This window comes from Trachemys scripta, chromosome 1, assembly GCF_013100865.1.
Source record: "Trachemys scripta elegans isolate TJP31775 chromosome 1, CAS_Tse_1.0, whole genome shotgun sequence".
Lineage (NCBI taxonomy): Eukaryota > Metazoa > Chordata > Testudines > Emydidae > Trachemys > Trachemys scripta.
In genome coordinates, this window is record NC_048298.1 from 131,770,750 (window position 1) to 131,797,518 (window position 26,769).

At 45.9% G+C, this 26,769-nt stretch overlaps 1 protein-coding gene across 2 annotated transcripts; it reads right to left on the minus strand.

Annotated features, from left to right (window-relative positions):
• Window positions 1-852: 852 nt before the first annotated feature.
• FKBP4 (FKBP prolyl isomerase 4) lies at window positions 853-26,769 on the minus strand. 2 transcript variants are annotated; one of them, XM_034785425.1, is made up of 11 exons: window positions 26,601-26,769; window positions 23,184-23,191; window positions 20,495-20,639; window positions 18,623-18,765; window positions 7,626-7,746; window positions 6,984-7,140; window positions 5,511-5,601; window positions 3,968-4,051; window positions 2,880-3,065; window positions 2,103-2,342; window positions 853-1,553 (listed from the first exon to the last, which is right to left on the minus strand). In XM_034785425.1, exons 1-11 carry the CDS (start codon window positions 26,674-26,676, stop codon window positions 1,443-1,445), a joined length of 1,362 nt encoding a protein of 453 aa, XP_034641316.1. In that variant the 5' UTR covers window positions 26,677-26,769; the 3' UTR covers window positions 853-1,442. The 2 variants fall into 2 exon arrangements, with proteins under 2 accessions (XP_034641316.1, XP_034641309.1); XM_034785418.1 differs by lacking the exon at window positions 23,184-23,191 and having other exon boundaries at window positions 26,592-26,767.

The window sequence follows — 26,769 nt, forward strand, 5'->3', positions numbered from 1 at the left end:
ACATCCAATGCATGGTTTCGCAAGAACTCTGCCCTCAGGGTGAACCCACCTACTCCTCTCCCCCTATTGTGTAGCTACAAAAGGAAAAGTGCTTCCCCTTGAAAAAAGAACAGGAGTACTTGTGGCACCTTAGAGACTAACAAATTTATTAGAGCATAAGCTCTAAGGTGCCACAAGTACTCCTGTTCTTTTTGCGGATACAGACTAACACGGCTGCTACTCTGAAACCTGCTTCCCCTTGGTTTCACTCCAGGTAGCAGGACAACCAAGACAGATAAATTTAAAACAGTGCTACATTGCATGCCTGCAGCCAGGAAGCACACAAGTTGGGGGGAGGAGGGGTACAACACATAATGGCTTCCCTGCAGAGCAGTTAACAGGAGTCATTTCCCTACTTTCTTCTCAACAGCTTATGCTTAAGATTTAAAAACCCTGCCTATGTCTAATGGTCTAACTTTAACCACTGCTGCTGTCCCTTTAAAACTGATGCATCAATGAAGGGTATTTTTGCAGGGCCAGCTAGGCACTTCAGAAACTGAGTCTGTTGACAATGCTCCCATGAATAGAGATGCCATGTGCAGAAGCTGACGGCACCGAATTCAAACCGGACTCCCAGTTTTTCTAGGAACAGTGAGAAATTCATTTTTTCCCCTTGCAATTAGTGGATGGAGAGAGCAAATCTTTTATAATAGTGAATGTAGTGAACATTGTATAATACAGGCATTCATTAAAACTACCATGGCTAAGATGCAGCTGCATGACTGGGAAGGTTTGATATAGTTCGGGGATGCTGGGAGAATCAAGTTATTTCGTACAGCTGTGCAAATTCTGCTTAAAAACACAAATTCGACCTCTGGGAGTTTTTCTGCTTTATTGCTTAAGCTTTGACTTCACAGTCTTCACCTTCAGCAATGTGCAAAGAATAGGCATACAAGGAAGGTTACAACACTTACTCATGGGAGGGGGTCTCTGCTTTAACAGAGGTAACAGCAAGGAGCAAGGTGGAGGCGGAAAAATTCGGTGCAGTGATTTGTTCATAAGTCTCTCAGGTGAGGACTCTCTCGGGAAAGGCAGATTGCTTTAAAAGAAAAAATCAAGGAAATAGGTTTAGGAAGCAGGACTGGGATTAGAATGAGCTGGGACCACAAAAAAAAAGAGACACACCAATGGCAGAGTGAAATGAAACTGAGCAGAAGGAATGCTGACAGACCTCCCGACAACAACAGAGAGCTAGAATGAATAAATAAAGTCCCTAGGATTACACCAGATCTGGGCCGCCACCAAGTTTCCTACACAGACATACACACAAAGCTGTAAATGACTGCGGTGTTGTGGCCCCAGCCTCTGCTCCCCTGAAGCCACCATCCAACCAGATAGAAAAATAAAGGTCTAATTCACTGGAAATTCTTCAGTTTACAAAACTAATGGAATTGGGTTTGTTTTTATGCTTCTGCATCAACTTGTGATTTATCTTCGACTCCATTCTGTTTGTCTTCTTTCATGTCTGTGTCATCTTTGCAGCTGCCACTGGTCTGGAGGGTATCAGCTTCTGGCTACATGGGAGACATTGAAAAAAATAAGCGAAACGTTCACCCCTTCCCCACTCATCACTATAACAGAGATTAATTTGGTGCCCATCAGCAGGATATCTGGGCTTCCTAAGGGGTTCAGCTGAGACTCAGGATCTCAGTAAGGGAGACCATGCACCCTGCTTCCCTTAAGTTTTATCAGTTAGCTAGGAAACCAGGAGCAGTTAGGGAGGCCTGGGCAAAGAGGTGCTTCTTGCAATTCTTCCTAAATGAGGCCAGGTTCATGCAGGGAGCAACAACATGCTCATGCTTCTGACTCCACTTTGGCTCTGAATCATGAAGATTTATAAAAGAACATTTCCAATCTACCCAACCCTCTGTGCTGCTTGGCTCTGACAACACGGCCAAACCTGGTACCAGAGGGCTGCTTCCATTCTCCACAGATGCAATGCTAGGGAGTCCTCCCTTTGTGCACTGGCAGCGCTGAAGATGGCAAGCAGAATGCCCCAATCCCTGTTGCCTCTTTTCCCACATGTACTCAATGAGTTCTCCCAAGGTTTTGCTACCACTTACCTTGGAGTCCTTGTCTGCAAGCCTCTGGAACATGTTGGCATACATCTTCTTCTCTCTCTCGTGCTGCTCCCGGATCTTTTGCTGACAGGCTAGTAGCTGCACTTTGGCTGCTTTGTTGCTAGGGTAAAGTTGTAGCACCTTCTGGAAATCTGCCCGGGCCAATTCAAAGTCATTGACAGCTAGATGGGCCTCGCCACGCCGGAAAAGGCCTTTCTCGTTGCTGCTGTCCAACTCAAGCGCCTGGATAGGAAGGGAGCAGCAGGCTGGAGTTTGGTTTCAGGAAATACAGCCAGACAATCAGCAGGAGACACTTATGGGATGAGCTTGCTTATTTTACAGGGTAAATGCTCCAGGAATTCTGGGCTTGGTAAGAGAAAGGGAGGCAGTGTAGTGTGGCAGCTAAGGCATCTGACAAGGAGTCACGAGATGTGGGGTCTAGTCCTGGCTGGGCCATTGACTTCCTGTGTGACCTTGGGCAAGTCGTCTAACTGCTCTGTGCCTCAGTTTCCCTATTTGTAAAGTGAAGCTTACCTTCCTTTCTAAAGTACCTAGAGATTCTCAGACAAGAAGCTTTTAAAAAATCTCCCACAGAGAATGAAGATGGAAAAGAATAATCACTTCCACTGAGGAATTTGATATATTGGCCCTTCCCAGGGGTGGACACAGGGTAAGAGAGAGGCACAAACCCACCACAGTAATTTGTGTTGCCCAGTTAGTTACAGCACGATCCAGCTGCTCTGCCCACTTTGCTCACCAGGGTGTATAAAGCCTTGTTACCTTGCTGCAGTTTTCCAAGGCCAGGGAGTACTCCTTCAGCTTGAGATGGCACATGGCCAGGTTAAGGAGGGCAGCAAGCCTCAGGCTCTTGGCCTTTGCATCATCCTCTTCAGAGAAGCCTGTTTCGTGCTCCAGCCAGGACACAATCTTCTTATATTGTAATGTTGCCTGTTTGTACTTCCCTTCCTGTAGTCAATGAAGTTGGAATTAGTCCATCTCCACCCTCCTCTTCACAACACTCCCTACTCCCTTTTTCAACCCAGGAACAGCTACCTTAAGGTGAACAGAGAATATTTTCTGTGGCCAAACTCCACACAAGTGCTGTACGTGAAGATAAAATCAATATAAGGGCCAGATACGAATACGCTTCTGGGTGGTTGTGCAAAAAGCCCAGGAACAGGCCAGAATCCCACTGGGGAGCACAGTCCTCCATAAGTGCCAGTTGTCTGAAACAGAGCAGGGAAAGGCAGGATACCACTGTCCCCCCACTGCACCAGCTGTCACAACTGGTTAGATGCAGGGTGAGGAGCATACTGTACTCTCTAGGGGTAGTGTAGCTACCACTCTGGCATGTGTGCCATGGGAGCGCCCAAGAAGAAAGCAACCATAACAACTAAAGCTCCTCCTGGGGACTCCAACTGTAACATGGCCTCTTCAGGTCCCTATCGGTGGGCAGAATCTTGCCCATGTCTAGCACTGTTTCATGGCAGCTTTGCCACATTGTTCCTGCACAGTGGAGAACTCCCTGTAGAGCTGCAAAAACCCAAGGGTCACTAACCCCAGACATATAACGGAGGAAAATACCAAGTGGGTACAACTTGCAAGGCTCAACCTCCAGCTTTGTCCCCAGGGAAAGTGTAGAATGGACACCAAGGAGAACTCCCTAACTGGACAAAAAAACTCCAAGGCCCATCCTCCATCACCCGAGAGAAAACTAAGACAAGTACCCCTATCTTCAGCAGCACATTGCATGCAACATGCCATCAATGTGTGAGACAGCCCTGCAACAGAGTCTGCTCCAGCACCAATACTGGCCTATATCAGGGACTGGGCAATGCTGACCACAGGCAGGGAGGACTGTAACTTACCTTGAAGTACTGAGTGCCTCTCTCCTTCACAATGGAGCTTTGTTCCAGCTTCTCTTCTGTATTCATCTCCCAAGATTCCTTAGCCTGTCCAGACAGAAACAGTTCAGTCAGCCATCTAATTTTGGAAGAAACTGTGACGCTGGCAGACCAGGTGCCAGCTCATGCTAAGGTCTCCATGTCTCAACTCAACACTGACAAATACAGAGCTGGAATCAGTTTGACTCAACTGTGTGTTAGTATTGTTAAAACAGGTATGAGAGTTGTAAGAATGTGTTTAGTGTTTACACTTTACTGAATGCTTGTGAGTTGTTGCAGGCGTTAATCTCATGTAAAACATCTGTATCCTGTACTATACGATAATATTTGAACACTTGTATTGAGGGCCTCTGGGACTGTGTAAATCACCAGACAAGAGAAAAACATTAACTGGTGTAAAGTGCTGATCTCCAATGGAAGGCGCTGCATCCTACCCAACAGGAAAAGTCCATTGACACCAGACATACTATTGTGGGACGATAAAGAAGATAGCAGATGTTTGTTATTTTGCCTCCTCACCCCCCTCTCCCTGTGAAGATGCTGAGCTTGCACCTCAGAGCACAAGGGGCAAGGGGAATCACACCAAACAGAAGAAAATCTATGCTGCTTGAACTGTGGAGGGCAAGGTTTACTAGGCGTAAGTGAGAGATCCCCAGTGGTTAACCTGGTTTAGCTAAAGGTCATGTAGAGCTTGCTTATTATAGAAACTTCTATTACTTTTCAAAACTTAAGATTTTAACTCATTTGTGTATCTGTTTAGCTGCTTTAACCTTGTAAATAACTCCTGTTTCCTCTTCCTACTTAATAAATCTTTAGCTAGTTTATTATAGAATTGGTTACAGGTATTGTCTTTAGTGTGAGATCTAAGGCACAACTGATCTGGGGTAAAGTGCTGGTCCTTTGGGACTGGGAGTGACCTGAATATTGCTGTGATTCTTGGTGTAAGGGACGATCTACTACAAAAGCACGCTCACCAGGGTGGCAAACTAGACTGAAGTACACAAGGGGACTGTCTGTGACTCCATGATTAAGCTGTTATAGTGCTTGAGGAGCTTACACTTGATAACTGGTTGGGGAAATCTAAGTATAAAACTCATAAGCAATGTGGGGTTTGTGCCCTGCTTCCTAACAGTCTGCTCTGAGGTTGGTACTCAGGCTCTCGAGTCACTGCAGGCAGCATTACAGAAATCAATCGGTATGTGCTGCATCTTTTTATGGAGTAAGGAGAGGAAAGAAGGCATGGAAGAATGGGTGGAGGTATTGCCACTGAGCATGAGGGAACTGGATTACAGCAGGAGAGATGCTGCTCAAAGCAGACTGGGTCCACTGAGAATACAGGGGATTTCGGCCAGGGATTCCCATTCCCACTTCACCTTCCACAGATTTATTATTTTTCCCATCCTCAGCTGATCAAAGTTCACCTCTTCCTCCTGCTCTCTCAGGCAGAGGCTGTATCCACACACACCTCTCTCCCCGTCCCAACAGGACTTCATCCCTTTGTTCTTACCTTTTCAAAGCTTTTGAGTTTCACTTCATATTGCAGATCTGCATTTGGAGGGATCTGAAACTTCTCCTTCCCAGCACTCCCAAAACCGTAGCTGTAACGGAAATAAGTGGCTTCTAAAGAATCCAGCTAGACCAGTTCTCTGTTAGGGAAGCAGGAGCCAAGAGAACATGCCTATCTAGATGCACCAAATTCACATTCTGCTCAGTGTTACCAAAGACACAAAAGCATAAGCAGTTTTTGCCTAAAAACTGCAGGGGTGGGGGGCCAGGGTGACTGTGTGGGATTGGAATGCAAAGTCTTTCATCTCTAGGTTACCAGTTTGTATTGATTTTGGGTCACCCAAAGTTATTACCATCTCATGGATGTTAGATGGCCTCTATGAAATGAGTTTGCTGGTCTCAGTTCAGTTCCTAGTGGATGTGCCCACACCATAAAACTGCTGGTAACTGGCACTAGATGCCTCCCTTGTTGTGAGGCCAAGCATTTAATGAGCTTGGACACTGAACTACCTCCTCCCATCTGCAGATAGTCCCTCAGGCTCAGGTGCCAGCATGTTGGGGTGGGGGAGCATGTCTAGCTGCTGCCTGTGCTCTACCCATTCTGAGAATAAACAGAGGACTCTGGTCTCAACTACTGTTTAACCTGCATCATTCACTACCACTAGATTCAGTTTAAAATATTTCAAAACCTAAAACAAGTCAGGGTTTGCTGGAAACTATGAGGACAAACTTTTCTCTTGCTTGCAACCCTGCTATGGAGCCTGCATCTCCCCCTTTCCACAGAATCTGTCTTATTTCCTTGGAAAGGGGAACTACTACTTACATGCAGGACCATCAAAAAAGTTGCCGTATCTGGCTCTCCATACCCCAGGCCCAGCCATTCTCAGCTCACTCAAGAACATGTATCTTTGAAACAGTTCCCCTGGTGGATGCAGGGTTTGGACAGAAACTGGTCTTGTTTCAGAGAAAGCGGAGAGGTTCTTTCTTCTCCCCAAAGGCCTCACAAAATGTTCATAGCTGTTCTATCAGCAAAGGGATTTTAGAACAGCCTCTCTCCTAACCTCAGCATACATTTTTTACATCTCTCCCTAGCCTCTGAAGCTGGATTAGCTAGACTATCACTCTGTTCTGGTACAGCAATCCCTATGTTCCTACATTATCTCTATAGTCAATTCTACTCTTCCACCCCAACAGTGGGGAATGCAGCTCATGTCCACCCACATTCCAGTTTGGCTGCTTCTTCAACCGGCGTCTCAGCTGGCTAGAAACTTCACAGATATCAGGTTTCTGGGGCCATCCAAATTTTGACCAGGGTATTTTGGGAGGTGAAGGGGCAGAACTACACTAATTAGAAAACACACCCACTCCTCCGAGCTGCAAACACACCCAGAATAATCAAAAGACAGAAGTATTGGGGCCACCTTGGGCCAGGGTCACAGTGTAGTGAAACCACTGGAGTTCAGCAGATGCTTACCTGGGTTTGAGATACACCACAGATTCCTCTGACTTCTCCATTCTCTGAATTGCTTGTTCCAGGCCAGGAGGAAGGTCATAATTTTCTCCTTCTCCAATCTCAAACCGCAGCTCCCGCTTGTCAAACACTCGATCTCCGTATCGACCTTCTAGCTGGACTGAGATACAAAAGATTCCCACAGGCGTTAGAGGGTATCTAGAGCAGCGAGAGAGAAGCTAGCAAAGGGAACCAGGAGAATGCCAGGCTTCCTTGTAAAAAGCAACTTCTTCCCCTTAAAAAGACTGTCTGGGCAGCAAATGTAACATCTGGGGCTAAACCCAATAAACCCTTTCACTTGCACATCTGGGTTGTCTTCTTTGTGCAACACTGAACAAATGTCAGAACCTTCCCCTTGCTCTCTATCTTCCTGAAAAATGTCTAGCTCTTCTTGTCAAGGAGGGTGGTCACCTGGGCAGCCCTACAAAGCCTCCTGAGTCCCCAAGTCAGGTTTCTGGTAGAAGGATAAAAACTGTCCAGCAGCAGAATGAGGGGTGGTTTTGGAATGGCTCCTTTGCTACCTAGAGGCCTGCCATCCCTCCTGCTACCCACGCACAAGGCAACTTCCTTTAATATTCCTGCATTTGCCCCCTGAAACAGACTTACGCTCTACAAGGGCTCCCTCATTTGGCTTGGAGTAGCCTTCGCCCTTCGTACGGATTCTTCGGATTATTCCGCCATCTTCATCCTCCGTGAGATCCTCTCCCTTAAACTCAAACAGCTCTATCTGCAGAGGAAAGGACAGCCTTACATTAATTCCTGTAGTGTCAGCGCAGCGGTCTTGTGTAGTTCAGTCCCCAGTCATGAGAGGAAAAGCAGCAGCAGAGAGGCCTTTGAAAATCCTGCTGCCCATAAAGGACTGTACATCTCACGCATCAGACAACTAAGGCTGGGGCTACTGCCATATGCAGAGTGCACCTACCTTTCTGCAGGATGGAGACAGAGCAGCTCAGGTGTTTGTGGTTATATTTAGCCCTCTAGTGGCTGGAAGCCCCCAAAGAACATAAAAGCCTGAATACTATGGACCATTAACAAGCTTTGTGATCACACAGACCTGCCTTCCATGTATTGTTTAACTGACAACATGATGCTGCGTGAAGTCAGGATGACACTTTGGGCGAGATCTAGCCCTCGTCCTTCCACAGGCTGATTAAAAGCAGTGTGTGTTTGTGTGGGAGGGGGTAGAGGTGAGCGTTTACATCAAATACCCCTTGGAACACAGGCAGCACAGCAGAGGTAACATTAAAGACTAGCATTTTAAAGCTTGATGGACGTGCTCATGGTTGCCGCTTTGGTGCTGAAGTAATGTGCTGGAACTCCGTGCACAACGAGCGGGCATGGCCATGACCTGCTCTTGGATAGGAATCTGGAGGGAACAGAAACGTTAAGTGGGTCAGGGCTGGTCACGAGCCAAAAAGAAGGGGTGGAAATGGAAAAGATGGGCAGAGAGAGCAGGGGGTGAGGGGGAACATGCAGAAACATCAAGCTATGTGAGCTGAAGCAAGCTGCTCACTTGCGGCCTGATCCTGCTCTCGCTGACGTCAATGGACAAACTCCTATTGACTTCAATAGGCACAGGATTGGAGCCCCACTCAAGACAGATTCCAAGGGGCTGGTCCCACGGGATCAAAGGAAACCCAGGAGGAGCTCTTCAGGGGTCTAGACAGAGCTGAGGCTCAGCCCAGTTTTATCTCAGCAGAACTCAGTGATTCCCAACCTATATTCATTTGCCCTCCTTTTCCCCTTGTGATGGATTGGTGAACGAGGGTCCCCCATCCTCCATATTATCCTTCTCCTAGGCCCTAGCACACTTGCTGCTCTCATTTTATTTCCATCCATGTTCTTCTCTAGTCTTGCCCACCCTGAAGTGAAGGGGGCCAGGTTGGGAAATGCTACGTTTCAGGTGTACTGAGGAGGGTGAAGCCAAACTGACTCTGAGCGTGTAGGCTTGCTGGAAGGGAAATGCAAACTACCCTTGTTACAATTGGAAATTGACCTGGCTGGAACATGAACCTGAGTTCTCAACCATAGTGTGGCATGAGAGTCTAGTTCCAGATTTTTAAGAATTGATAATTCTTCCCCTGAGGTATCTGGCTTGGGTCACTGTTGGGAACAGGATGGACCAGCAATCTGATCACCTATGGCAAGTCTTATGTTATGACAATGGTAACAAGAGGTTGTTTTGACCAATAAACATGCTGTAGTGAGACTGATGGTAAAAACAAAGAGTATAAATGAGCAACACGGTTGTTATAATCAGCCTTGTTTAGACTAATGCACCCTGTTTTAAGATGGCAAACAAATTTGCCCAAGGTCATTGCGGTGGAGGCTCACAGAATGGACCAGAATGTCTGACTCTGGAAAGGTGTTGACACTTGTAAACAGTAGAACACTGTTCTACTTGCACAATTTGATGACACTTCTCTCTTGGGACTTTCTTTTAAGGGATAATTTTGAGTGGTGATCAGCCTTTGATTCCAGTTAATTCTTTCTCAATTTGTTTGGGCTCCTGATCCCAGATTAACACTCTGTCCAGAGAGAAATGGGAGAAAGACCAGAGTAGGACAAGCCAATTTATTCCACAACACTTTGCTGATAACAAGCCTTTGTCCCAGGTTCCATAAAGAATTTGAAACCCTATGCTAGCATGTATCTATCTAGCTTTTTCACACTCTGTCCTAGCCCTCTCTGTTTTACTTTCAAATACATATTGAATCTGGCAGAAGGAGGGAAAAATGAGAAATGAGTCCAGCTTGTGACCAGTGCCAAATGCTGGCGGGGTGAGGAGACAGCTGCTCAATCTCCAACTGCACACTCCTGAGCCTACTGTGTACAAAGCCAGTCATGAGAACGCGCTTTCATTTCTGTTTCTCACTAACCCTCTTCCAGAATGCACTGTGCGTCTCCCTCTTTTTTCAATGGCATGTAATGTCACTGCAGGAGAGCCGGGACTTTCTGATTGAGACACTTTAGGAAGGGATTCGCCCGTCCCTACAGAAAAGGGAATTGTTCCACAATAACTGCTCATTTGGTTTGGATTTTCAGAACTAGCTTTAATTCCAAGCCATAACTGGCTTTAATCCTTTGGGTGTGTCTAACAACTGTTGGAAAGATTTCCTGGGTCAGAGTCTCCCCACAATCCAGACTATAGCACTGCTCAAGTGGCAATACAGAGTTGGCTAGTAGCTTTATCCAGACAGCTGAGAAGCCCCTTGTTTGGGGAGGGAAACTCTCAATGGGCATAAAGCTGGTTCTATACCAGGGGTTGTCAAACTGGGGGTCGGGACCCCTCAGGGGGTCACAAGATTATTACATGGGGGGTCGTGAGCTGTCAGCCTCCACCTCAAACCCTACTTGGCCTCCAGCATTAATAATGGTGTTAAATATATAAAAAAGTGTTTTTAATGTGTGTGTGTGGGGGGGGGGGGCTCGCACTCAGAGGCTTGCTGTGTGAAAGGGGTCACCAGTACAAAAGTCTGAGCAACCCTGTTCTATACCATCCCACACACTTGTCCCAGGTGTATGGAGAGGGAGGGGTCTTGGCCGGAGCACTGCTGTTCTCTAGAAATTCTCAGCTCGCAGATGGTCCCTTGAGGACTGTGACCAGCTGGTGTAAATTAGAACAGCCTACCAGGAGCACATTGGACCTGCAGAGGTCAAAGAGACAGGGAGTTATAACCCTGTTGAGGGCCTGCTCCCCTCTCCTGCAGAATGTGGCTTCTTTTGGCTAGCAGATTATCATTTTGTAACATCATTCCAACCCCACAATTAACTGGCTAATGTGCAGGTGGTAATAAAGGGAAATTTACATTCTGGGGCCTTGTTTTCATAAAAAGAAAAATTACACTGGCTTAGTTAAATGGGTTTAGAAACTGATTTAGTAATTCAGTGCAACCCTGTGGCGTGGACACACTTACTTGGTTTAAGGGCCTTATCGATTCCTTCACTGACTTCAGCTAAATCGGGATCAGGTGCAGAGGGCAAGGAATAGGGAGCTCTATGTCTGGGGGATGGTTCCCTCTTTCAGTGCTCATCTGGATATAGGGCAGGGAAGGGGTAGGCAGATGGGTGGAAGGACTCCTACTGGGAAAAGAAAGGCTGGAGGCCCCAACTCACTGCTTGGAACACTCAGTACTAGAGCACTCATGTTAAGAGTCTGAGGCATAACAGAAGCAGGGGAAAGCAGGAGGCAGAGGACAGGAAGGAGCAGGTTGAGGTTAGTGAAAAGCAAGACTTCAGTTCACAAGAGAAATAGTCGTTTTTTGGAATTTTTCTCCTAAGGTTCTCAGGAAAGTCATTTGCATCATATTACTGGAACTTATTTCTTTATAGAAAAGCTCCTCCCAGTCTGCTCAGCACAAGCATTTGGAAGATCAAAACACATTTCTCACCAGGCATAAAAGCTGTAGTGTATTTGCAGTCTTTGCTGAGTTAGAATCAAGCTGAGCCACTTAAAATGATTATAATGATTTTCTCACCAGCGCTTTAATGTTACTTCTCTTTTTGCATGAATAAACTGCAAAAAACCACTTTAGGCGGAAAGGTCTTGTATCCCCACAGTGCCTGGAGAGGATGCAGGGTACGTTGGCTCCTGGGCCTTAAGGTATACAAGACAGTGGGCTAATCTTTTTTTTTGAGCTAGTAGATCAGAACAATGCAGCATTTTTCAGTGGGACGGGGAGGAATGTAAACTCATCTCTTTGATGTAATTGGTATTCTTATCACAGTCCTTCTTGGGGATATAAACCAGGTTAAATTCTCTGAGGCAGACTGCCTCCCTCCCATGGGGAAACTCACATGATGGGGCAAAGAGGGAGGAAATCTGAGAGGATTCCATCATAAACTTCCTCCACAGACATTCCATTAGGGGAAATAGGCTACCGCTCCAAGCGAGGCACCATGCACATCCCTACAAATCCACAGGCACATCCGTACGGAAGGCCTGTGGGCTGCACAGCAGTGCATTTCAGTGGAGCCACCCAGCCAAGGACTCTCCTGGATCTCCCTTCAAAGGGGAAATCCCTGGCCTGGAGGAATGAACTCAACAAAAATGATAGCGTTCTGGCCTAGGAAAGTCCTCAAGGTGGGGAGAGAGATCATGTGTGCATTGGGAGAGGTGTTTTAGGGGGGCTCCTAGCAGAGCCATAGGCGTATTTTGTTTTGCAGGTAATCTGACTGACTTCTCCAACCTTCACAGTAAAGTCCCAGGCTTTTGATCGCCTCATCTGAACAAATCAGAACCTCTGAACCAATGTGCCTATGAATGTGCAGGGATGAGCATGGTTTCTGGGTAAGAAACCTGTGGCCTGTTCCCCCCACTGGAACATCTGGGAAGGAAGGGAAGTATGTGATGGAATCTTCACACTACAAAACATGCTCCTGGACCTGCCTTAAAGGGGGAATCCCTGGCTTGGAGAAATGAACTCAGGCCAAGGCTCTAATCAGTTTCTGCTAGGAAACGGCACCAGGAGGGAAGGGATGATGTGCACTTCTCCAACCCTGCCCCCCATGCAACCACTTCCCCCGTGTTGACAGAGGCAGCTGACAGCATCCTCCCTTTCTACTTTGTATCTACTTTGTTTGTAGGAGGGGGAAAGAAGAGACCTCTCTTTGCTAGGAAAGGTAATCTGGGCTTGGAAACAGACATCACAGAGACTTCGGTCTAGATCCTCAAAGTTATTTAGGCACCTAATTCTAATTGATGTCAATAGGAGTTAGGCACCTAAATACCTTTGAGGATCTGAACCTTCTAGCTTCACCATGGATGATTCAAGGCTACCTAGATCATGCTGCAGGGTGACTCAAAGCATCATTTAAAGTAGTAAAGGGACTGGGTGCAGGGCAACCTTCTGCAGAAACAGAGGCCTTTCCTCTTTTAAGCAATAACAGGCAGCTGTTTCTATAAAACAAAGGACTGGGTTTTTTTTGTTTATTCACAACTATATAACCATAGCACGTTACACAGATCTCCACTTAAGAAAGCATGGGCAATTAGGGAAAGGGAAAGGCTGAGATTCAGACATACCTGTATTATTGGGGGTTTTGGTAGAATGGCAGTGGAACACCTGAGCTCAGCTTGTGAAAAATGTATGTAAATAAAATATAGACGATCTCATGGGGAGTTCTCTTTCAAAGCATCCAGAGGAGTGAAACACAGGTTTTCATATTCACGAGCCATGAAGGTAAGGAGGAAGTGTTTCAGAGCATGTTCATGCTATCAAAGATGCTCCATGCTTATTGCTACTCATTCATACTGTACTGACAGTAAACAAGGCCATTATACTTTTTTGGAATACACCTGTATTTTAAATTTTCCAACATCAAAAAGAGGTTAACAGAAGTATGCCCCACAGAGTTGGCTTCAAATAGAGGCAGCATCTTCTCACATACATGTAACTGTGCCACACATGATTGCTGGCAGCTAGTATGACTAAACCGGTGCCTGGTCATTAAGCTGAACTCTTGTGAAATGCAGAGACTCTGCCTTGGGCTAAAGAATGAGCTCTGGTTGATCTAGCAGAGAAACAGTTGCTTTCTACTTAGCCATTACTTTCTATACCTCTACCTCTGATCCTCAGGAGCCCAAAAAAAAAAAAAAAAAATCTTACTGTGTTATAGGTGAAACCACATTATATCAAACTTGTTTTGATTCACCGGAGTGCGCAGCCCCCTCCAGCACTGCTTTACCACGTTATATCCAAATCTGTGTTCTAGCAGGTAGCGTTATATCGAGGTGGAGGTGTACTTACATACAGAACTATACCCACTACTAGTTGAGTCACTGGAGCTGCTTCTTCAACTAGCCACGTAGAGTGTTTGGTTTTGATTTTAATGCCCTGATGTATATTTCTGGTCAGCTGGCAGCTGCTCATGTTCAAGAACAGTTACACCAAGGTTAAATTTAACTACTTTGTGCCTTTGACCTTGGGAAAATTCACACCCTTGCATTAGAGGACTGTCACAGTGGAGGTTTAGGCCCTCCAGCATTGAAGCTGTCCCCACCAAAATAGCCTGAGAAAAGGAAGGGACCATCTTTATAATTCTGCTTGTGGAACAATGCACCATATACATGCATAGCCCAATAACCTAATACAAATGAACCATAACTAGCTGGAGGGAGAGATCCTGAGTAATGATGATTGCAAGGTCTTTATTTTAGGTCTAGATTGTGAACCCACTATTCCCCTTAGCAAAAACAGTTAATCGCATACGTAGTCCTGTTAATTTCAATGGACTTACTCACATGGGCAAATGCTCATCACTGGGAGTAAGGTTTTACAATCTAGCCCCCATTCCTAATAGTCTCTCCCCCTTCATTCTTCTGTAGTAGAAATATCTTCATGCAGACAGGTGGTTTAGTGCGCAGAAGTTAATAGGACAATGAAGGAAAGACATGTGGAGGTGTCACACTAAATTTTATTTACATTCTTAACCGTGTTGACCAGCCTCCATTTTCCATTAAAGATGAACTGAAGGGATCATTAAATAAGACACTGATGACTATCCTTGTATAGTGTTTTATATTTTAGAAGTCACTGTACAAACTTTGGCCTGGTCTACACTTAAAACTTGACATTAACTATGTTGGTATAGTTAAATCAGCAAACCCCTCTTGCAGAGACCCAGTTATCTTGCTTATGCTGATGTAGCTTACGCTGGCTCAACAAAGCAAAATAGGCTTTACCAGCTAAGACACTTTAATACCAGTATAGGTGCATATACACTAGGTTTGTTTTTTGCCAGCACAGCTATGTCAGCAACACGCTCCCCCATCCCCCCAATAGACAGGCTATGCCCGTAACACTAATGTAGATGATGCTTTGAACCAGTTAGTCTCGGACACCCTTGTTAAGTAGGCAAGTAAAACCTCCTTGCCTCTAGAAAAAACTAGAATGAGTGACTAAGTCAAAACCAGAGACCTTTTGACCCACACTCCTGCCTCTTAATGATGAATCAGTTAAATAAATGTAATAATTGGGAAAAAACCACAAAGGCATTTTGTTTGCTTTTACAAGGGAGGCAGCGTTGTCTACAGCAGGGGTGGGAAAACTTTTTGATTACATCTGGGTATGGAAATTGTATGGCAAACCATGAATGCTAATGAAATTGGGGGTTGATGTGTGGGAGGGGATGAGGGCTTCGGCTGGGGGTGCAGGTTTGGGGTGGGGATGGGGACAAGGGGTTGGGGTGCAGGATGGTGCTCTGGGCTGGGACTGAGGGGTTTGAAGGGCGAGGGGGGGGGATCAGGACTGGGGCAGGGGGTTGGGGTGCAGGAGGGGGGTCAGAGGTGCAGGCTCCAGGTGGCGCTTACCTCAAGCAGCTCCTGGAAGCAGTGGCATGTCCCCCCTCAGGTTCCTATGCAGAGGCGCAGCCCCTGCAGCTCCCATTGGCCGTAGTTGCCGGCCAATGGGAGCTGCAGGGGCAGTGTCGGAGCCCCCAGCTGCCCCTACATGTAGGAGGCAGAGGGGCGACATGCCACTGCCTCCGGGAGCTGCATGGAGCCCCAGCATGCGTGGAGTGGGTCAAGCCCCCGACCCTGCTTCCCAGCTGGAGTGGGACAAGCCCTGGACCCCACTCCCCAGCTGGAGCTTGAGGGTCAAATTAAAAATGTCTGAAGGGCTGGATGCAGCCCTCAGGCTGTAGTTTGCCCACCCCTTGTCTACAGGGAGCAGGAGATTGTGTTCTAGTCCCACTCTGCCACAGAATTGCTAGGACAGTGGGCAAGTTGTTAGCTTTGGTGTGGCTTCTCCTCTCCCACCTCCCTCCTGTAAGATGGGATAACGTTAATGACTGTAAAAAGTTCTCCCTCTGATGGAAGAAACCACAGAAATGTAAACTTTTGTTTGTTTGTTTTTGTTTTTAAACCACACTTGCAAGGATCTCAGTTCAAATTCTAAGTTTCTCCTATCAGGGGGTAGCCATGTTAGTCTGTATCTACAAAAACAACAAGGAGTCTGGTGGCACCTTAAAGACTAACAGATTTATTTGGGCATAAGCTTTCGTGGATAAAAACCTCACTTCTTGAAGAAGTGAGGTTTTTACCCACGAAAGCTTATGCCCAAATAAATCTGTTAGTCTTTAAGGTGCCACCAGACTCCTTGTTAAGTTTCTCCTGTTCAGCTGAGAACATCCCACAAACCAAGCAGGAAGCTACATGCCTTCCAACAGGGGTAAAGCTTTCCCAAAGTATGGAGAACACATGGATAGAAAGATGGTCACATGGAACAACTCTTTCCTCTCTCCCCAGCTGCAGTACGCACACTCTTCCATTTACAAACCCAGAATTCCCTTATGGCAGCTGCAGCAACTGCTCACATGGAAAAAGTTAGGATAGGAAGGATTACAATACAAAGAACAATATTTAGCGACTTAAATTTTGTTCCTTTAGACATGAGTCAAATTTTCCCATCCATTCTGTTCCCCTACTCTGCACCCTCACTGCAGATATGTTGCCCATCTATTTCATTCCCTCCTCACCCAGCCACTCCTCTGGTCTTGGTGGCTGGTAGGCACTAATTCCAGGGCAGCTCCGATATTTGAAGCCTGCTCCCACTTCCTCTTATGCAAGAGTGGCTACTTGTGGAGGCAGGTAAGTTTCCTCCTCCTGTTTCCAACTGCTTTTACAGGCCTCCAGGCTGCTTGCAATGAAGACCCTGGACACCTGTAGCAGGAAGAGGAAGGGAAAAGGCCAAGATCCACAAATGGACTTAGGCACCTCTACAGTCCACAAAACCACTGCTCGGCTGCCACCTAACCTTGTAGGTACCTAAACTCACTCAGCACCTAAGTGTCACTGAAAAAGTTCCCTAGGTGCCAAGTTCCTGCCTCTGGGCATGCATGCCGCTGCCTCACTTGAGATGTCTGGATGCCTATCTCCCATCTAAACCCTTGTGTAATCCTTGAACCAGGGGAAGGTAAGTGTTGCCCACACCTCTCTCACTTCTGAGTCCTGACGCAGTAAGCGTGCTCAGAGCATGCTCACTGGATCAGTACCCACTCTAACTAAGGTGGTGGTGGTGGTCCCTCCCTTATAGCTTTGCGCCCTGGGATTAGAGCACTCACCTGGGATGTGGGAGATCTCAGTTCAATTCCACCCTCTGCCTAATGGAAAGAAGGGATCTGAACAGGGGTCTTCCACCTCTCAGTTGAGTGCCCTAACCACTGACTATGGGATAGTCTGATGTAGGTCTCTCCTGTTGATCCTGTTCCATTTTAAATGAGTAATTAAATAGTCACTGGGGAAGGTGGACTGGACCCAGGGTCTCCCATATCCTAACCACTAGTCCCTTTGTGGATCCAGGCCTATGGGACTAGCCAGCTCTCTACAGATCACCAATGTACTCTGGACCACAGTGCAACTGCTCCCTTACATTACTTTAAGGATTAGCAAGATATTCCATTCTTGCAGAAGAACTACAATTTGTAGTTTTAAGGCTACTGGTGACCTCTGAACATCTTAACTAGAGCTGGTCACAATTTTGGAACAAAGTTAGTTTAGACTTAAAAATCCTAAACTGTCTCAAGTTGTGTGAAATTTTGTGGCAAAAACATCTGTGGAGTTCAAACACTTGTCTCGTCCATCAACAGAAGTTGGTCCAATAAAAGATATTACCTCACCTTCCGTATCTCTAAGATTTGAAGAGACGTTTATCCTATCATTGTTACTGTTAGTGGCTTTTTTGGGTAAATGAAAAATTTATAGTTGTTTCAATAAAGTGAAAAGTAGGTCTAGTTTGAACCCTGCAAAATGGAAGTGGGTTCTTAACCAGTTTTCTTCCTTTATTGTTAAGATCCTTAGATAGGAGCCATATACAATTTTTTAAAATGCTTTACTAAAATTAATTATGCCTCTGAGGTAAGAAAGTACCAGGGTAACTTGCAGCACTTCAGTGTAGACATTCCCTATGCTGATGGGAGGGTTTCTCCTGTTGGCATAGGTAATCCATCTGCCTGAGAGGCGGTAGCTAGGTTGATGGAAAAATTCTTCTGTCCACCTAGCACACCGGGGATTAGGTCGGTATGGATCCACACCCCTGAGAGATGTAGATGTGCCAGTGTAAGTTCCCAGTGTACACCAGCCCTTATTCACATTTTACAGAACCCCTTAACTTAAGTTCCCTTAAGTAACACAGCAAGTCAATGGCAGCTGGGAATAGAACCCTGGAATTCTCATGCTTTGCCCTTCCAGACCATCCTTCCTCCTTTATATAAAGGAGTATTTCACTTTTAATGTATTATTTTGGACTGCTGATAAGGTACTGCCTTGGATCCTACCCTAGAGTGAGTTACACCTCTATGTCATTCTCCCTTACGTCTGCTACCAGATCTAAAGTGTGGATCAGATGAATATAGTAACAGGTCACACAGTTCTCTCCGCCAGCCCTTTGATCTTTCTGCAGGTTCACAAGATGGTCTTGGATTCTGAGGGCAAGGACCATCCCGTTCTATTCCCACGGACAGACTACCCAGTCTTCCGAGCTAATGAAGGGAATTTACAGATAAGCAAGTGTCACCTGGGTGGAGTTAAGATGCACTCCCTACATTCTACTGCAAATGCACCATCTTTCTTACACAGAGTGTAGTTAAGGACAGTCCCTACTTACCTCAAAAATCAGTGTGGCATTGGGAGGTATCTTAGGGGGGCTCCCAGCAGAACCATAGGCATATTCTGGTTTGCAGGTAATCCGACAGATTTCCCCAATCTTCATAGTTGCCACAGCAATGTCCCAAGCTTTGATCACCTCACCTGCACAAATCAGAGCTCAGTCATATAATTGCTAGGCATATACCAAAGAAGTCAACAGCCGTGAGATACTGGTCATTACTATTACACAAACACCCAAAAGTTGATTGGGCACTTCATAGAAACTACAGACTTGAGTCTGCTCTCACTTCAGCTTGTATACATCAGGATTAATTCCACTCAAGTCAAAATGTGGAAGTAATCAAAATCTGGCCTACAGTGCTGAACCCTAAATTGTTGCTCCCGTAATCCCTCCCCTCCCCCCAATCTTTTGTCTACACAGAGTGCAAGCCATCTGAAGCAGGGACTATGTCTGAAGTTCCTGGCATACTGCCAAGTGCTGTGAAATAATAATAATAATAAACTCTTGGAAGAGGAAGGTCTTAGGGTGTGAGATTTTTCATATTTTGAAAACAGACAATCCACAACGATGGTCTTTTCTCTTTGTACTTTATCAATTGGCAGAGGCCAGCACAAATGTTATCCAGATGCCCTTCAACATGAAGCAAACATCTAGGTGAAGAAGCTCTGCTACTGCGGAGGACCGCTGGGGCACTAACTCCTTTAGACATCCTTAGAACTTGCCTTCTTCCCACCCCCTTCCCCCCCCAAGCCCGCACCCTCCAAAAGATAAAAAGTTACACACAATTATAAAGGAGGAAAAAGGGTTTCTTCTGAAGCCAGAGACCAAATAGAGGCCTAAACCTCTGATGACATGGCCACACCAAGCCCTCTTATTCACTGCCCCTTATCCAATTGGTACGCTATTCCTTGTGCTAATTATTTTAGGACAGTCAATTTTACCCTGTCTCCTAATTTTAACTGTGCTGAAATTTTTGTACTGACAAAATGTAAGTGCCAGGTTCAAGATGTCTGGGAGAAGCTGGAAGTTTTGAAATGGTGGAAGGAGTGACTAGGCTTCTGGCACCAAGGAGATAGTTGAGGCATGCTTTTCTTCTTTCCTGCTCCCTTTTGACCAAGGATGACTTAGAAGTTTAGGGGCAGAGGGGCTGGTTTCCTCATTCTCCACCTCCACAGTTTGACAAGTGCCCCACTGCAATCCGCTTCAATATCCAACCATCAAAAATAGACATGGCTTGCTTGATTTTACTTCCAGGATGAGAGGAGTGAAATGGCTAGTCTGGATATTTTAAGTTATCATTACAGTTCAGGGTGAATCCCCCACTGAGATGAATGTGACAGTTCACTTATCTAGGCTATTGTTTCAGACCATCTGCATTCTTAGGGCTTCTCTACATGAGGAAATTAATCCATATTACAGTAGGATGTTATTTAAAAGGGAATAGTTTTTCCATGATTAACTTCCTATGTGGATGATCTTGTTCTGGAATAAGAATGCCTTATTCCAAATTAGCTTAATCCGCTTTGGAAGTGCATTAAGAAAATCTGAAAGAAGGCATTCTTATTCTACAAGAAGAACATTCATACAGAGAGTTAATTGGGCAGAATTAATCAGTAATGACTTCCCATGTAGACAAACCCCTTAGGCAGGCATTGCTGCATTGACAACCTCCTGAATGTGAATGGAGTGTATTCTTCAAAAATCATCTAATAATTTAAAAAATTAACATTTAGTTCCTGGAGCACGATTATGTAGGAGTTTTAAAATTTGCAATTATGGAACAATTAAATAGAACCACAATCATTATACATGGAGCCTCAGTCTGAATGGTGCCAAACAGACTGTTAAACACAAAACATGGGATGTTACCTTTCCCCAAATCAAATGAGAACTTGTCTTTCCTGTCCAGGCTAGAGTCAAACTTTGTGCCATCCAGAAGCCATCCTGTATAATGGACAGTCACTTTATCACCTATCATGGGAGACTCTGTCCCAGTTCCTTCCGTCTTGATAACCTGAGAAAGAAATGCTGAATAAGTGATACTGAGCTGGATACAAAAAATACAGTTTGGATAACAAAGTCACATAACTCTGCCATGTGTATAACACTAGGCAGACCTAAACTATCCTAAGAGGTAACACTTTGTTCTTTAGATTAGAAATTAGGGAAAACAGCTCTCTCAGCTTCCTTGTATCTATACAGATTTCCTGGACAATGCCAACTGGGGAGATTACTACTATTACTGTGTTTTATTCACCCTAAAATACTACCTGGCTACAATAGGCTATTCTTGCATTTGAACTATTTTGGGTTGGTACGTGTACCTTTTGCTCTGAAAGAGAAAGAACATTTTTGAAGCTTTGAATCTAAGAGTCAGGCATCCAAATATGCATTAGCCATCTAGATTTAGGAGCCTAACTACAGGCACTAGGTTTGAAAATTGCAGCCTTTAAAGATGCACTAACTGTCTCAAAGGAAGCAAGTGAAAATATCAGGTTTCCAATGGAGGTTTGTTTTTTGTTTTGTTTTTTTAAAAATGGTAACTAAATCCAACTACAGGATTTACCCATCACAAAATGGGAAAGTTTAGGAGAGACAGTTTTAGCACAACACTGGGGATTATTTTGGCAGGGAGAGAAAGGTGGTCATCACAATTTCTCCCAATTTCATGAATGAGATAGATTAACTTCCTCTCAGAGCTGAGAGGAAATCACTGACATACTCATGGAAATATTTTTATCCCAACATTGACCAAACTACTGTTAAATATGTTAGCAAAGAGTTGCTTACATAATTGCTTCACAGCATAGTGCAGGGGCAGGCAACCTATGGCACGTGTGCCAAAGGCGGCACGTGAGCTGATTTTCAGAGGACTCACACTGCCTGGGTCCTGGCCATGGATCCAGGGGGCTCTGCATTTTAATTTAATTTTAAAATTAAGCTTCTTAAAGATTTTAAAAACCGTATTTACTTTACATACAACAATAGTTTAGTTATATATTATAACCTTATAGAAAGAGACCTTCTAAAAACGTTAAAATTTATTACTGGTACACGAAACCTTAAATTAGACTGAATAAATGAAGACTTGGCACACCACTTCTAAAAGGTTGCCGACCCCTGGCATAGTGCCTATTTGGAAAAGGGACACTATCAGTTAACTTTTCATTCCCCAGACTTGAAAGGGACGTCACCCAAAAGTTAGGAAGTGCCAAAATTAAGGTAATCCACAAAACCTTAATTCTGTTTCCTTGTGCATGAACTTTGTATTAAAACGTACGTGCATGAAAAAGAAGCCCTGCCTCTTTCTATGTGAGGACCTGTTCTAACATTAGATGGGGAGTTGGATTTGGGAATAGAACCCAGGAGTCCTATTCCCAAATCCAAGTGTTATCTAGTTGGGGACAGAGTTAAAGCTCTTCAGTTACATGGTACTCATTCATCTGTGGACTCACAGCACTTTGTAAAGGTGGTGGGGGATAGTCCATTTTACAGACAACATATCCAAATATATAGATTTGGCATATTCTTTCCAAGCAGCACTGCCACTTGGGCTCAATTCCCAGCTCGACAAGCAGTAACCTCCTGCAACCTCATTGATCCTCAGTTACCCTATCTGTAACATGGGAAACATTACTTGCCTTCCTCCTAAGGTACAACTCTACCTCGATAGAACCCACCGGAGTGCGCAGCTCCGCCCCCCCAGAGGGCTGCTTTACCAGGTTAGTGTTATATCAGGTCGCATTATATCGAGGTAGCGGTGTACGAGGCTTTACCCAGTAATAGGAACCCTCCTGTGTGCCCCTCCTACCAGCTTCATCCTTGAAAAGGACTGAACTGTAGCATCTAAGGTAGAGCGCAAGCACAGAGTTTCAGTCCAGAATGAGAGAGTTTGACAGACTTATCAGCAATTGAAACAGAGTGCTATAATAATAGAAAGCCACCAGTGCCAGCTGTAACAGAAAAAAAAATTCCCCTATTTGTATAGATTTATATAGGGAGAAAAGCCCAAAAGCTAAATACAACCCGTCAGCCACTACATGATGGTCAATAGCTGCCATCCCTCCCACCCAATCTGAGGGTTGCTTAAAAAAAATTGCTGATGAACTGAGACAAACAACTTCATGACATCTGTCAAGGAAAACAGACGTTCAAGCAACTACTATGGTTGTAGGCCTCTATTTTTGGATTTAGGCAAGTCTTTGGGTCTTGGAAAATTACCAAAGTAGCCCTTGGTGTCACCAATTGTATGCCACCTGCTGCTTTAGATTTTAGAATTTTTTTTTTTTTAATTAAAAAATAATAAAAAAAATCCAGACCTGAATTGTCAGGAGTGGCTATTGATGTGGAGGTGCCAATCTGAGACCTCCCTGAAGTGGGGTCACTCTCAGAAAGTACTGGGCACTCACTCTGAAGAGTTAAATTCCTTTAAGATGTCTCAGCTTAGGCACTCAAAAAAACCCCAACCAACCAAAAAGAGAGCCGTGCCTGACTTTGCACCACTTATGTGTGGTTTACTTTTTGTGCTTCATTCCGTTTGGATGATAGCAAGTATCACCTGCAATACTGACAGCGTTTTCAATTTCCTATCCTGAATGAAATGTTTACATTTCCCTTCCAAGAGAATCTCAATTTTTCCATTCATAGCATGACTATGCTCCCTATGCTCTCATTTTTAGGTTAATTTTATTTATTGAAAAGCACAAGTGCTGGGCCCAAACTCATAGGCAGGTGCTGCTTCCAGTAACCAAGGTACAGCCATTGGGTCTGATTGTAATCTAACACTGCTGAGAAACGGGAGCAACCACACTGAAATCTAGGGAGCTGTACCAGTGAAAAATTGTAGTATGAGTCAGGCTCACTGATTTCAGTGGGGTTATGCCACACAAACTGCCAGTCTGCAGAATCTGGACAGGACTCTAAAACTGAGAAAATCCTATTGTTTCATCCCTCCCAATTCTGCTGCTCCGAAGTCAATACACAAAAGCCCCTTGACTAATTATAAGAGCCTCTTAATGCTATAATTCTGTAGTAGCTCAAGAACAGAGGCAGACCACACTGCTCTTCATGCTAGTTCATCTTGCCAGCTAACCCATGATCCCTACCAAAGTATTTGCATTTGGGTGAGTAGGGACTGACTCCCCTCACACCCTGGAGACACAGTCAGGAGTGACTTTACAGGAGTCCCTGGGCCTGGTGCTCCAACTCCATTACACTTGTTTCATGCCAGCGTAACTCCATGGACTTCTACTGATGTAAGAAGTGTGTGTGCGTGTCTAAATAAAATCCCCCTGAGAAACTGTTGGATGGACTTCACGTCTCCCTCACACCTTGTCGTGGCATGGATACCATGACTCTTCTGTTCACTGTCTTTGCGTCTCTCCTTTTCCTCTCAGTTCTTTCCCCACCACCACTCCCTTCTGGTCTTGTTTCACTCATTGGAAAGCTTCACGCTGCTTGGGGTGGGGACAGAAGGTACTGTTCTTGAGCCATGGCCTTGTGTTATGGGAGATCCAACCTTTGTGTCTGAGCAGCAGGCTACTTCTTGAGTCCACAGCCTGTACCTGAGAGCTAGCTGCTCCTGTGGTCAGCTCTATCTTGCACCATCCTTCACAGGAACAGAGATGGAAAGTATGTGGCTTGCTGCTTTGCCCACAGCAGCGTGGTAAGTGGTGATGCAGCATCCCTCAGGTGCACTCCTCTGCTCAGCACCCCACACCCTCTTGGCAGGAGAACACTTTGACAATCTTGTTAAAGTCAAAGTTCTATTTTCCTACCCTTCCTTCTTTCCCTAACCCCACCCCCAGTGTAGGATTTTATGGTTTGTGAAATAACAATCACCCAAATCCATCACATCTCAAAATCTTAACAGGCATCAAGCACTGGGGGGGGGGTCAAAGGACACAGCAATCTGAGTTGTGTGGCTAACTCTATGAAGTGGCTGCATTTTAGCCATCCCCATACACGCTATGTAAACTTCAAATAAGCCATGCAAGTGTCTGCAGTTTCCCTGACATGTGAATGAATCCCCCTCCCACATTACAAAACCTGTGTACAGGCCTGATTCTGCCCTTGTTTCCATGACTAGAACACTTCTTTGGAGGACAGACTTGATCCCCTAGAGTCCAGGATTTTGTTTTAAGAAAAGAAATCCATGTCAACTCTGGTCTGGGAAAGTAGGCTAAAAGTCTACTGGTTTTCACTAAAGAGAGTGAAAATACACTTATGTTAACACAGCTGGTTACAGATAGACCCAAGGAAATCCACCCAGCCCAAAAGGAGGGTGGACAAAGTCTTTCATTCCATATAGTCTTTATTGGTCAGTCTGGGTGCCCTGACTGCCCAGCATGCTCACATTTCAACAAGACTAACCATGATCATCAGAACAGACTTTTGAAAAAGGGACTCTGCAGGGGGACTGAGATCACAGAATATCAGGGTTGGAAGGGACCTCAGAAGGTCATCTGCTCAAAGCAGGACCAATCCCCAGACAGATTTTTGCCCCAATCCCTAAATGGTCCCCTCAAGGACTGAACTCACAACCCCGGGTTTGGAAGGCCAATGCTCAAACCAGTGAGCTAACCCTTCACCATAATAGCAAGAGCTGATAAAAAGTACTTTCTTGTGGGCAGGATGGGGGGGGGGAAGACACACAGACTGCAGTAATTTGCAGGACAACACTAAACCTCTCACCAGTTTATCACGTAAAAAATTGCAGCTGAATTCCACTTATATTAACAGACTGTTTTTGGGTTTTTTTTTGTTAAGTAGCATTGGGGAAATCTCTCTCTCTTGTGGGACTTGAGGGATAGGAGTGGGATAAAAATGCAAGGGACAATGAGGAGCAGGAGAGGGTGGGATTAAAAAAAAAAAAAAAAGATAGCCCTGTGCAGAGTTCTACTCTGCAGTCTGGGTGGATAAAGTAGAGACACAATACCTAATTAATAAATAAATAAGAAAGCTAGCTACACAGGGTTTGCAAATTCAGAAAGGAAGAGAAGTCAGACTTCTGCCATTCTGGGTAGAGTGATCAGAGGCATCACTGCAGTCAGTTTGGCAATAAGCCATGCCTCTTAATGCAAGGGCACAGGGACTTGGCCTAGCTGAGAGCTGCATCTGCAGCTTGCCAACACTCTACAGGCCACATCTTATCTGCACAAGATTGATATATAGCAGCCTCCCCTCTTTTTTTTTTTTTTTTTTTTTTTTTTTTTTAAAGCAGGGAGGTGGGGCCCAAGGTGACTACAGGTCCAAGCATGCAGTGTTCCATCTTTGTCTGGGGGGCGGCCATGCACATCAAGATGGAGCATCCCTTTCGGGGACCTTTAGGGTCAGATTCTCAACTGCTGTAACTCAGCAGAGCGCCCTGCATTTCTGTAGAACCACATCAATTACACCAGCTAAAGATGGAGCCTGCAGCCTCCACGGGATGCATTTGCCTCTCTTGGGCTCCAATCACTTGTAACATGTCACTCCAGCTGCCTCCCAGTCTCCAGACAAGGCTGCTGCTGGAACCATTTGATGCACTCACTGGATTGGGAGCGTGGGGAAGGAGACGAGCTCAGCGGCGCAGCGGCCGCCAAGTGCCTGGCCCCTTGCAAGACGGAGCCCGCTGCTGCACCTGGCTGCGCCCCGGGGCCCGCGGGCTGCAGACACGCACGTGGCCGTGCGCTCGGGAGGGACCGAGCGAGAAGAGAGGCTCAGATTTAACCGCGGAAGCAGTAAATGCCTCCGGCGCGGCGGGCCGGTAGCCTGGTTACCGCCCGGCCTTTGGAGAAGCGGTGCTGGGGCAGCGTTCACACGGCAGCCGGGCCCGGCTCGGGGCAAGGAGCGGCGGGCCCCGGTCTGCACTAGGGAGGGGGCAAGGCGCAGGCTGCTGCCAGGTGCGTCCCGCCCGGGCGGGCCCCCGCCGCTGCCCGGCCCGGGGGGCGCTCGCGTGCGTCCCCGTGCACCGCCCCCGCCTTACCTTGAGCACCCCCCCCGTCGCTCTTGGGGGTGATGTCCGCGCCCTCCACGGGAGCCCCCTCCGCCTTCATCTCCTCCGCAGTCATGGCGCGGCTCGCTCCGCAGCAGGGGCCGGCGCGCGGCGCGGCTGCACGGGGCGCTGGCGGGGCGCTGGGCACGGCGCGCGGCGGAGAGCGGCG